Genomic DNA, 12,789 nt, shown 5'->3' with positions numbered 1-12,789 from the left:
ATCAGATTTAAACTAAAGTGTTTATAGCTCAGCCATACATTACTTTTCCCAATGAACCATCTGAAGAGCTGTTAATTTTTTCTAATGCAAAATATTTATTAGCATCTGAAAATAATTTTCACAAATTAAGTTTTGTTTTTAATTCATAAATTCAGTATAGCTTAAATGGCAATAAAATTATATAGTTTTATTAGCATTTGTTATGTAGAAATTTTTAAAGACAATAATGTTCTTTAACATTTAGATGAACCCACAACAAAGCTTACAGAATCCACACCTTTGTTTGTACAGCAGGCTGCAGCAGCAAAAGTTATCCGGTAAGTCAGGAGCCAAATTATTTTATTGAAGACAAAATCCAAGTGGGTTTCTGCAAATCACCAGTTGACCAATTGTTGACAAACTAAGGAAACTTATGATCTCCTGTGGCACTTTGCAGTGAGTTGGAACTTCCTCTGTTTTATAATATGGGGGGGGGGGGGGGGGGGGGGGGGAGGAAGGTTGTGGGTTTAACTATGTGGAAGACAACTTCAAATGTAAGAGTGTAATAAGTCCACAGAGACAGAAGCTCCTTCACCAGAATTCCTTTTATTTACAAAACCAACAGCCAAACAACCCTCAGCTTGCTGTCTACACCGGGAGTGCAGAAGATCTGACACTCCCTGTTATATACACAGAGAGGGGTTCCCTGATTGGGCCACTAATCAGGGAACTCGGATTCTAATTGGCCAATCTCAAAGGTCTGGTCTAAGTCATTACAAAGAGTCTATTTGAAATCTGAATTTTAAAAAAATCGTATTTTGGACTCCAGAAATTCCAGTTAATGAAAAACAAAATTGAACATTTTATTTCCAAAGCATTTGGAGAGATGCAATTATAAAATGTTGGGATTGGGTTTTCTTGTTGGAAATATTTTACATAAGTTTCCAGCTTCCATGTTGACATGGAAAGTGTTACAAAACAAAACTCTTTGGCTAGGATGTGCACATAATATATGATATTTAACATATTGATAGATTGACAGAGAATAAAAGGGCCGATTCCATATTTCTAGCGTGGAGCAGGTAAAGCCTGGTGCAAATTCGTAGGCCTACATTTCATGTATGAAATTCGTTCCCACCCAGGCACCAATTGAGGTCCTTAAGTGGGCAATTCATGTCCCCTTCAGGGCTTCATCCCACTTCTTCTGGCATTAACCCAATGCGGCAGGGGTCCCACATTCAAAGGCACTGAATATCTGATTAAGGACCGAGCATTGGGAGCCTTTTGAAAGCCACTCCCTGCTCTTGCTGCTGACCCGATTCCCTCTTCCCCTCCAGCCGATACCATGCCCCCTCCTGCCATCACTCACCTGTGCCAGGGTCTGTGCATAAATTGACTGCCCCTTTTCTTAGATTACAACAATGAGTACTCTTCAATAAGTACTTAATTGGTTATGAAATGCTTTATAATGGCCCGAGATTATGAAAGGTGCTACATAAATGCAAGTGTTAATAGTTGACAATTGATACAAACATTTCAGTATCAATTGGAATAAATAATGTGAATAGGAAACATGCACTAGGTGATGTTCTTTTGAATTTGTGACCAAGGTACATAATTTACACAGAGTACTTTACTCTGCATTTAGCTACTGTTGTATTTGACCTAGAATGCTTAATGCCAATGATCACAAAAGTGGCCTATTTCCTAGCACTGACATCTAGATGAGGATTTACTTTTCAAGAGAAGTAAAACAGATTTTGGGTGCAGAAATAAAATTAATTATTATTCATTCCAATTGCAGAATATGTTTTATATCTATTTTATAATCTTTTGGCTTTCACAGTGTACTCATTCAAGAATCTGCTGAGATCGCTGAGGAATTGCTGCAATTCAGAGCGGTGCATCACCTCCTGATTGCTATGGGGAACCTGGACCATGCTGACAGTCAAAGGCATGCTAGTTTGACATTGGAAGTAAGCATATTATTAAGGGAGTAATTTTCAAAGTCTGTTTTTGCTGGCAGGGTGCTTCACTTGGCATCAGCTGGGAAATCATGAAAAGTGAGCCCATGATTTCCAAACACTTGCTGTTGATGTATGAAGTTCCCTGCCAGCAGTGTGAAATCAGCATAATTACCTCTTGCATCTTGGGGTAATGCATGCTCAAGTAACTACAGTGATTTTATCAATTCATGATAAAAGTATATATTATTGAATGTACTGTATAATAATTCCAGGTGAAGAAAATATATTTGCAACTAGGCCAAAATATTTTAATATACTATCAAAGTGGTGATGATAAATATTATTTCTGTATTAAATTTGAATATAAACATGTTCCCCAGATGGCTCCTTAAGTGACCTTTGCTGTCACATTTCCCTATATTACAATAATAACTCCACTTTAAAAGTACTTAATTGTTCTTCAAAGCTGCTATCTAAATACAAGTTCTAATTTTCTTAATAGCCCATTACAATTATTATGAAATTGAATCATTTGGGTCAAAATGTTCATCATCAGCATTTGGAGCACCTAGTTGCCATATGGATGCCAATTGCTTGAATAACCCTGGTAATTGAAACAGTTGATGACATTCTGTGGGAGCATTGTCAAAATATTTAAATTGAGCTGTCTTGGCAAATTCCACATTGATGTCTTACAGAGGCTTGCACAGGTAAAGTAGTGCAGTAGTTAGATTACTGGATCAGTAATCCAGAGATCTGGACTAATAATCTAGTTGAAATTTTATCAAATCAGTTGGAGAATTTGAATTGATTTAAAACAATATCTAGAAAATACATGGAAAAATGGTATCAGTAAAAGTGACCATGAGACTGTCAGATTATCAAAAAAAAACTTTGTTAATGTTCTTTAGGAAAGGAAAGTTGTTGATCTCTTCCGGGAACTCCGAAAAGTGCATAAGAACATTACAGCGGCCCTTGATTTTGCATCGAACCTGTGAAACCACTCTAAAGCCCATCTATACTATTCCCTTATCGCCCATATGTTTATCCAATAACCATTTAAATGCCCTTAATATTGGCGAGTCCACTACTGTTGCAGGCAGGTTGTTCCACGCCCTTACTACTCTCTGAGTAAAGAACTTACCTCTGACATCTGTCCTATATCTATCTCCCCTCAATTTAAAGCTATGTCCCCTCATGCTAGCCATCACCATCTGAGGAAAAAGGCTCTTACTGTCCACCCTATCTAATCCTCTGATCATCTTGTATGCCTCAATTATGTCACCTCTTAACCTTCTTCTCTCTAACGAAAACAGCCTTAAGTCCCTCAGCCTTTCCTCATAAGATCTTCCCTCCGTACCAGGCAACAACCTGGTAAATCTCATCTGCACCCATTCCAGTGCTTCCACATCCTTCCGATAATGTGGCGACCAGAACTGCACACAATACTCCAAATGCGGCCGTACCAGAGTTTTGTACAGCTGCAACATGACCTCATGGCTCCGAAACGCAATCCCTCTACCAGTAAAAGCTAACACACTGTACGCCTTCTTAACAACCCTATCAACCTGGGTGGCAACTTTCAGGGATCTATGTACATGGACACCGAGATCTCTCTGCTCATCCACACTACCAAGAATCTTACCATTAGCCCAGTACTCTGTATTCCTGTTATTCCTTCCAAAATGAATCACTTCACACTTTTCTGCATTAATCTCCATTTGCCACCTCTCAGCCCAGCTCTGCAGCTTATCTATGTCCATCTGTAATCTGCAACATCCTTCCGCACTGTCCACAACTCCACCGACTTTAGTGTCATCTGCAAATTTACTCACATATCCTTCTACGCCCTCCTCCAGGTCATTTATAAAAATCACAAGCAGCAGTGGCCCCAAAACAGATCCTTGTGGTACACCACTATTATGAACTCCAGGCTGAACATTTCCCATCAACCACCACCCTCTGTCTTCTTACAGCAAGCCAATTTCTGATCCAAACTGCTAAATCACCCTGAATCCCATGCATCCGTACTTTCTGCAATAGCCTACTGTGGGAAACCTTATCAAACGCTTTACTGAAATCCATATACACCACATCAACTGCTTTACCCTCGTCCAACTGTTTGGTCACCATCTCAAAGAACTCAATAAGGTTTATGAGGCACGACCGACCCTTCACAAAACTGTGTTGACTATCCCTAATCAAATTATTTATTTCTAGATGATTATAAATCCTATCTCTTATAAACCTTTCCAAGACTTTGCCCACAACAGAAGTGAGGCTCACTGCTCTATAGGTGCCGGGGTTGTCTCTATTCCCCTTCTTGAACAAGGGGATGTGGTGGTATGATTTGCATAGCTGTCTGCCATTGGTGCAGAACACCGGCTTACCATTGGCCCCGGTCGGTCATGTGCCTCTCGACCGATTGGTTGAGACCAGTCATGTGACGGCTCTCCGATTGGTCGAGAGGCTGAGTTAACCACACCTCCAGATCGAGGTATAAATAACCAGAACGCCCGGTGGCCGTTCATTTACTGTAGTCGACCGCAGGGCTAACTTCTAGCTTATTAAAGCCTAACTTTTGTACAGCAACTCGTCACGCGTTCGATTGATGGTTCATCAGGGGACAAGATTCGCTATCCTCCAGTCTTCTGGCACTATTCCTGCAGACAAAGATGACATAAAGATCAAAGCCAAAGGCTCAGCAATCTCCTCCCTAGCTTCCCGGAGAATCTTAGGATAAATCTCATCCGGCCCAGGGGACTTATCTATTTTCACACTTTCCAGAATTGCGAACACCTCCGCCTTATGAACCTCAAGCCCCTCTAGTCTAGTAGCCTGTATCTCAGTATTCTCCTCGACAACATTGTCTTTTTCCTGTGTGAATACTGACGAAAAATATTCATTTAGCACTTCTCCTATCTCCTCAGACTCCGCGCACAAATTCCCACTACTGTCCTTGACTGGCTCTACTCTTACCCTAGTCATTCTTTTATTCCTGACATACCTATAGAAAGCTTTAGGGTTATTCTTGATCCTACCTGCCAAAGACTTCTCATGTCCCCTCCTGGCTCTTCTTAGCTCTCTCTTTAGGTCCTTCCTAGCTTACTTGTAACTCTCGAGTGCCCTAACTGAACCTTCACGTCTCATCTTTACATAAGCCTCCTTCTTCCTCTTGACAAGTTATTCAACTATTTTAGTAAACCACGGTTCCCTTGCTCGACCACTTCCTCCCTGCCTGACAGGTACTTACTTATCAAGGACACGCAGTAGCTGTTCCTTGAACAAGCTCCACATTTCAATTGTGCCCATCCCCTGCAGTTTCCTTCCCCATCCTATGCATCCTAAGCCTTGCCTCATCGCATCATAATTGCCATTCCCCCAGCTATAACTCTTGCCCTGCGGTACATACCTATCCCTTTCCATCGCGAAAGTAAACATATCCGAATTGAGGTCACTATCACCAAAGTGCTCACCTATCTCCAAATCTAACACCTGTCCTGGTTCATTACCCAGTACCAAATCCAATGTGGCCCCACCTCTTGTTGGCCAATCTACATACTGTGTCAGGAAACCCTCCTGCACACATTGGACAAAAACGGACCCATCTAAAGTACTCAAACTATAGCGTTTCCAGTCAATACCCTGTTACTTTCGCTCCTATCCAGAATCATCTTTGGAATCCTTTCCTCTACATCTCTGGAACTTTTCGGAGGCCTATAGAAAACCCCTAACAGGGTGACCTCTCCTTTCCTGTTTCTAACCTCAGCCCGTATTACCTCAGTAGACGAGTCCTCATCAAACGTCCTTTCTGCCACCGTAATACTGTCCTTGACTAACAATGCCACCCCTCCCCCTCTTTTACCACCTTCCCTGAGCTTACTGAAATATCTAAACCCCGGAACCTGCAACAACCATTCCTGTCCCTGCTCTATCCATGTCTCCGAAATGGCCACAACATCGAAGTCCGAGGTACCAACCCATGCTGCAAGTTCACCCACCTTATTCCGGATGCTTCTGGCATTGAAGTAGACGCACTTTAAACCACCTTCCTGCCTGCCGGTACACTCCTGCAACTTTGAAACCTTACTCATGACCTCACTACTTTCAACCTCCTGTATACTGGAGCTACAATTCTGGTTCCCAACACCCTACTGCATCCTCATGGATGAGGCAAGGATGGAATCTGACTCAGCTATGATGTCTTCCTGCTGGCACTGATTGATTCACGTGTGAAAAACTGTGCAATTTAAAGTCAGTGCCTTTAAAAATTGGCAAAAAAGGGGAGAAAAGTAAAGAAAAAAATTGGAAACCAGTAAATGAAAGCATCGTGACAGTTTCCAATAAGTCATGAATTCAGGTGCAAGAAGTTATGTCCATCATGAACAAACTGCACGCTTCAGGAAAGGAAGCTATGGGAGTTTGTGTAAATACATTTGGGACACCTAGTTTCCATATGGATGCCAATTGCTCTAATAACCCTGGTAATTGAAACAGTTGATGACATTCTGTGGGAGCATGGTCAAATTATTTAAATTGAGCTGTCTTGGCAAATACCACATTGGTGATGTCTTACAGAGGCTTGCACAGAAAATTGACTGATATGAAAATGTTCTCTGTGCTTTGCTGAAAGGAGCCTGTGGCAAGGGAATTGAGAACTGTGGTCACTTTGCATGGCAGAGTAACGGCTGTGTATGCTGTGATTGTCAGTTACAGATCTGGCGGCAGCAAATATGTCTCTTCCAAAGCTTTGTGACTAAAGCACAGCTTTCTGAGACAATGCTCTTGGGAAATGTCTGAGAAAGTACACACAGATACAAAAGCCCAGCTGGATGGGCATCACTGAGATGATCTGGCACTTCTCTGTTGCTGTCTGCTTAATCTGGTTAGTCTGGTTTAGCTCACTGGGCTAAATCGCTGGCTTTTAAAGCAGACCAAGCAGGCCAGCAGCATGGTTCTATTCCCGTACCAGCCTCCCCGGACAGTCGCTAGAATGTGGCGACTAGGGGCTTTTCACAGTAACTTCATTGAAGCCTACTCGTGACAATAAGCGATTTTCATTTTCATCTAGCTTCACCTGTAGCCACCTGCCTTTCTTGTTCTCACATGTAAATCATGCAACATTCAGTTCCCATTAGGAAACTCATTGTGAAACCCTCAGATCTCAATTATCTTAAAATGGATTGCTTTAAAAGTTTAATCCAGAATTTAGGGAAGGCTTAAGAGTTTTAAAAATGTTTTACAATACTTGCAGTGAGCCAAGGATATGACCAAATATGTCAACAAGCTCCTTTGATGGAAAATTTGTATCTTGATGAATGGGTCACAGAAAGTTGTGCCTTTTAAGGCGTGGCTCATATTTCCGTTGGTGGATGGGAAGGTGGATGCCATTGTTTGGACAATTGATGTGGGTGGAATTCTCCCATTTTGAGACAAAGCGAGATAGTCGGTGGCTCTGGCTGCAGCTTTCCCACTGGCCAGAATGGCAAGATCCTACGCCAGATTCTGCACTGGGAACTTCATTAATTATGTACAGGCAGGTTTTTAAACAAATATTTTTATTCTCCTCCTTTTTCACATTTTCTCCCAAATTTACACCCAACAATAAACAATAATCAGTAACGAATGTAATGTCAATCCCCATATCAGTAACAACGATCCCATCCTCCCACCAAACTCCAGTTTCACGTGCACCACTTTAGAGATTACCGTAAAAACCTTCGTCCAGTAATCTTCCAGCTTTGGACAGGACCAAAACATATGAACGTGATTAGCCCCCCCCCCCCCCCCCCCCCCCCCCCCGCAACTTTCACACACATCTTCTACCCCCTCAAAGAGCTGCCTCATCCTCATGCTTGTAAGGTGTGCTCTATACATCACCTTCAGCTGTATCAGCCCCAACCTCGCACACGAGGTGGAGGCGTTCACCCTCCGGAGCACTTCACACCACCCCTCACTTCACACTTCACCCCTCCTCCATACCCTCTCCCAACACTTCCTCCCATTTTGCCTTGATCCCTTCTAGCGGTGCCTTCTCTTCCTCCAAAATAGCTCCGTAAACCGCCTATACTACCCCCTTCTCCAGTCCCCCTGTCGTCAGCACCTCCTCCAGCAATGTGGAAGCCGGCTCTACTGGGAAGCTCTGTATCTCCTTTCCGGCAAAGTCTCAAACCTGCATGTATCTAAATGTTTCCCCCTGCTCCAGCCCATACTTCACCCCCAGCTCCTTCAATCCCGCAAAACGACCCCCAAGAAACAAATCTTTTAGTGTCCTAATTCATTTCTCCTCCCATCTCCGAAAATTTCCATCCCACTTCCTTGGCTCAAATCTATGGTTCCCTCGAATCGGCATTTCCCTTGACCCTGCCCTTAACCTGAAGTGCTGTCGAAGCTGCCTCCAAATTCTAAACAGAGCTATTACCACCGGACTCCCCGAGCATCTTCCTGGGGCCGTTGGGAGCAGCGCTGTCGCTTGCGCCTTCAATCCCGACCCCATACCCAAACTCTCCTCCATTCTGACCCATTGGGACTCAACCCCTCTGACCCAGCTCCATACCTTCTCCACATTCGCAGTCCAGTAATAATACATCAGATTCAGAACACCCAAACCCCCTGCCTGCCTTCCTCTCTGTAGTAGCACGTTTTTAATTCTGGCCACCTTTCCTCCCCATATGAACGAAGTAATCATCCCTTCAATCTCTCTAAAAAATACCTTTGGCAGGAAAATCGGCAGGCATTGAAAAATAAACAGGAATCGCCGCAGCACATTCATTTTGTGTACAGGCAGGTTAATGAGAATTCCGATGTCATCGTTTCAGCTGTGTCATTTCATGTGGCTGTCAGGGGAGGCATAGTGGCACAGTGGTTAGCATAGCTGCATCACGGCGCTGAGGATGCGGGTTCGATCCCGGCCCCTGGTCACTGTCCGTGTGGAGTTTGCAAATTCTCCCTGTGTCTGCGTGGGTCTCACCCCCACAATCCAAAGATGTTCAGGGGAGGTGGATTGGCCATGCTAAATTGCCCCTAAAAGGTTTCATATGGCTCTCATTGGGAGGCAAGTTCATGTCCGGAATTCCTGGCAGGCTGGCAACTGATTCAGCTGCCCTGCATCAGCTAGCAGGTTCAATGGTCCTGCAGCCATATTTAAACAGCAGTCCAGCATACTCATATCACTATCTCCAGCCCATCTGTCTTCACTAAACTGTGCAGGCTGTCAGCAATCAAGAGGAAAGTGCTCGCAGTCTCAAGAAGTCTGTTCTTTGATTCAACCACCCTCCCCCCAAACCTGTCACTTGCGAAGTTCCCATGCCCCACTTGGACCTATACCCATCATTTGTGGAATCGTTGTGCATTCTCTTCCAGTAATACATCTGCAACCACTTTCACCCCTTTGTCTGCGTTTCATGCAACCATGAAGAGGTCCAGCTTCCCTCCCCTTGGTCTTCCCTTTGCCTTTCATTGCTCGTCCTCTTCATCCACCTCGTTGCCCTTCTGACTGCCATTGTGAGCCCTCATCCTTCCCCCACCACCTCCTTCCACATTGCATCTCTCACCTTCGCTAGTCTTGGTTGGGCTACCCCCCACCTCCCCTGTCCTCACCTCGAACTTTAGACTTTTGTTGCAGTGGCTACATGAGTCCCACAGCACAGTGCTGTCCAGATAGACACTGATGTGGGCCTCTGGGGAAATAGAGACCCCTGTAGTCCCAACCCCGTGTGCAGTACTGATCTGAGACAGTGACATAGGAGGGTCCATGGGTCCAGCAGCATGGGTACATGGTGCTGTCCATAAACATCAGCTTGGCGTGGAGATGGAGAGCAGGAACCAGTCTGTCCTGGCAGAGTGATGGAGAGTGCATCAGGGACAAGTGCAGCAGTATGGCAGATAGGCTTTGTTGCACTCATCTCAAAGTTTCACGCAAACTAAGGGCCGTCTTATGCACACCACTCTTTATCACTTAGGTTTCAGATCAATGTGATTTCCTGCTGGCGTGACACAAGATTGGAAGGCCTGACAGGACGGCGATAGTCAGCTGTTCTAATGAGCATTAATGAGATGCAAATGATGTTCATGCCACAAGGCAATGAGAAGACCTACCTGCCATTGGGAGAATTGCAGCATGATTTTACATCAGTCAGTTTCCAACTTTAGGCTCCCGCTAGATTCTCTGATTCCAGCTGTCACCAAACTCGTCATCGGTGGGATGGGAGAATCCTGGTGTCACCGCTTCAGCTCTCTCATTTCATGTGTCTGTCACTGGGAGGCCAGGTGCTTCTTGTTACACCCCAGATTGCCAAGCAGTGACCTGAAGGCCAGTCTTCATATACTTACAAGCTTTAATATAAAGACACATGGCATATCATCCACCACCACAATTTCAGCCTACTCTTATATAACGTTCATGAACAAAGGTGAATTTTACAAACTTTTCTCCCACTGAGTGAGCAAGTTTTAATAATGTTCCTGCCCGCCTGCTTTGGAACCGGGGCCCTTTCACGTGTAGGTCGAACATAGAACATAGAACATACAGTGCAGAAGGAGGCCATTCGGTCCATCGAGTCTGCACCAACCCACTTAAGCCCTCACTTCCACCCTATCCCCTCAACCCAATAACCCCATCTAACCTTTTTGAACACTAAGGGCAATTTAGCACGGCCAATCCACCTAACCTGCACATCTTTGGACTGTGGGAGGAAACCAGAGCACCCAGAGGAAACCACGCAGACATGGGGAGCACGTGCAGACTCCTCACAGACAGTATCCCAACATGATACCCAATTGCTATAGAATTCTTCAATTCATCTTGGAACACAGAATCACAGAATGGATTTCATGTTAGTGGTTCTCCTGCAAAACCTCAGTGTAAACAGCTACATAAGTTAATGCTACCCCTAGGAATTGCTGACAAATGCCCTTACACAATTTAGGAATATCAGGGCCTTGGTCTTGAATAACGATAAAGTGGCAAGAGGCCAAAATCCTGCTCAATCAAAAGCATTGGGGCAGAGCAGAATTGTTTATCACAGTCCATCATGGGTTTTGATAAATGTTTAGACCTGTAATTTTGATCTCAATCAGTACCCAATTTTGATAAAGGCAGAACTGATGTATGATGTTTCCTGGAGGAAGGATAAAAAATTACATGTTCCCACCACATTGCACTATTCATTCCAAAAAGCTGCAAACACTACCCTGCCAGATTTTGACATTCAGAATAAAACTAATAGTGCATATATTTACAAGAAATATACTTATGCAAATATTTAAAAATACTGCAACGAACCAGCAGTACAATATCTCACATATGATGCTGCTCCAAAGTAAAATAAATCTACAATTTTGTCATTCAGTCGAACATATCCATGTCACCATTTAGTCTTCATGCAAGCAATTAATCCTGATCACATTAATCCTTTTCATATGTCTGCAGCCTTTGATACAATTGATCATACTATCCCCCTCTAACAACTCTCCACTGTTATCAAGCTGAATGGGATTGCTCCCATGTGGTTCCATTCTCAGCTATCTAATTGTAGCCAGTGTAACCATCTAAGATGGCCACCTGCAAAGGACCATGGGATTGATGGCCAACCCAGGACTCAGACAGATACACAGCCTATGTGTATCTAAAACACAGATAACCAGAACTGATCGAAACCCCTGCTCGTTTGCATTTTAATGGCCCATTTTCCCAGGGCAATAGAACTCGAATCAAGCAACCGGTACAGCCACAGACTGATCGCTGCCACTCCCCTTACTCAGGAAGCACAACTGCCAAGGTCAATGACCGCTAAGGACTCGGCCAGCTACCAAGGCACCCGCCCCTTTATTGGCCGAAATCGAAGAGAGTAATCAGAGCCCTGTTGAACTATTGGGTCCAAGGTTAAGGACCGCCCCAAAGAGCGCAAAATCCCAGAGGGATAAAAGAGAGCACAGCCATGTGTTCTGTCTCTCTTGGATCCAGCCTGTGCCAGCCCAATTGCAGCAGGAACAGCCAGCCAAGTTCAAGACCAACGATTGCTACCTGATGGATGAGCCCAGCAGAGACAGAGCTACTTTCTTCGATTCAGCCAAGTGAAATCCAGATAAAGGCCTTATCCATTTGCACAGTGCTGGTTGCCCTGAAGTTAAGTATAGGTTATTGTAGCTGATAGGTGTAGTTTAACTCGTAGTAGATATTGTGTTTGCATGTTGAGATAACCCTTGTGAATGTAAATAAACTATATTTTGAAATAACTTGTGTTATGTACTCTGGGATAACACAGGCTGCAACTTGATGCAGCTTTGACCAAAAGATACTCCAGACTTTGAAGTAAGTTTAATGTGATTTATTGAACCATTAGCACAGTTCTCTATGAGTTTGACTCTCCTGCTAATCTTGCTATAGTAACTCAGTCTAACTAACCAGTCTGCTCTAAGCTACGTGGTTGGTGTGATGCTTCTGATCTGCCCCTCTCCTACTCTCTGAGTGTCGCCTGTGGAAAGAGCCAGAGCATGTGTGCCCTGGCCTTATATATGGGTTGTATAATGCCCCCTTGTGGTAGTGTCACCTCTGGGTGTCTTGACTGTAGCCACCGAAGTTGGCCATTTCCCTCAATACAAAATGGAGGAACACAAAGCATACAGGATAAAATGGACAATGTTTGCAGCCCCAGCAGGCTGCACCAAGCAGGTGTGGATTCTGTCTGCTAAGAAAGCAGACAGCACCGAAACGAACGTTCTGCATACTAATGAGGCAATCACCGGGATAATTAGCATGTTAATGGAACGATTCCAGAGACAATGGACGCAATTGGGGAAGCAACTGCAACATTGTAAAGGATACCAGACACTCAGGCACCAG

At 44.0% G+C, this 12,789-nt stretch overlaps 1 protein-coding gene across 2 annotated transcripts in view; it reads left to right on the top strand.

Annotated features, from left to right (window-relative positions):
* armh1 (armadillo like helical domain containing 1) overlaps positions 1-12,789 on the top strand; it is an 81,103-nt gene that overhangs the window by 53,632 nt on the left and 14,682 nt on the right. For both annotated transcript variants that reach the window (XM_038794227.1, XM_038794228.1), the window contains exons 8-9: positions 245-317; positions 1,826-1,955. In XM_038794227.1, coding sequence (XP_038650155.1) covers positions 245-317; positions 1,826-1,955 — 203 coding nt within the window. The remainder of the gene's footprint in view (positions 1-244; positions 318-1,825; positions 1,956-12,789) is intronic.

The sequence above is a fragment of the Scyliorhinus canicula genome, chromosome 4 (assembly GCF_902713615.1).
Source record: "Scyliorhinus canicula chromosome 4, sScyCan1.1, whole genome shotgun sequence".
In the NCBI taxonomy this organism is placed as follows: domain Eukaryota; kingdom Metazoa; phylum Chordata; class Chondrichthyes; order Carcharhiniformes; family Scyliorhinidae; genus Scyliorhinus; species Scyliorhinus canicula.
Note: the sequence above shows the minus strand (reverse complement) of the source record. Positions and strands in the feature narration are given on the sequence as shown.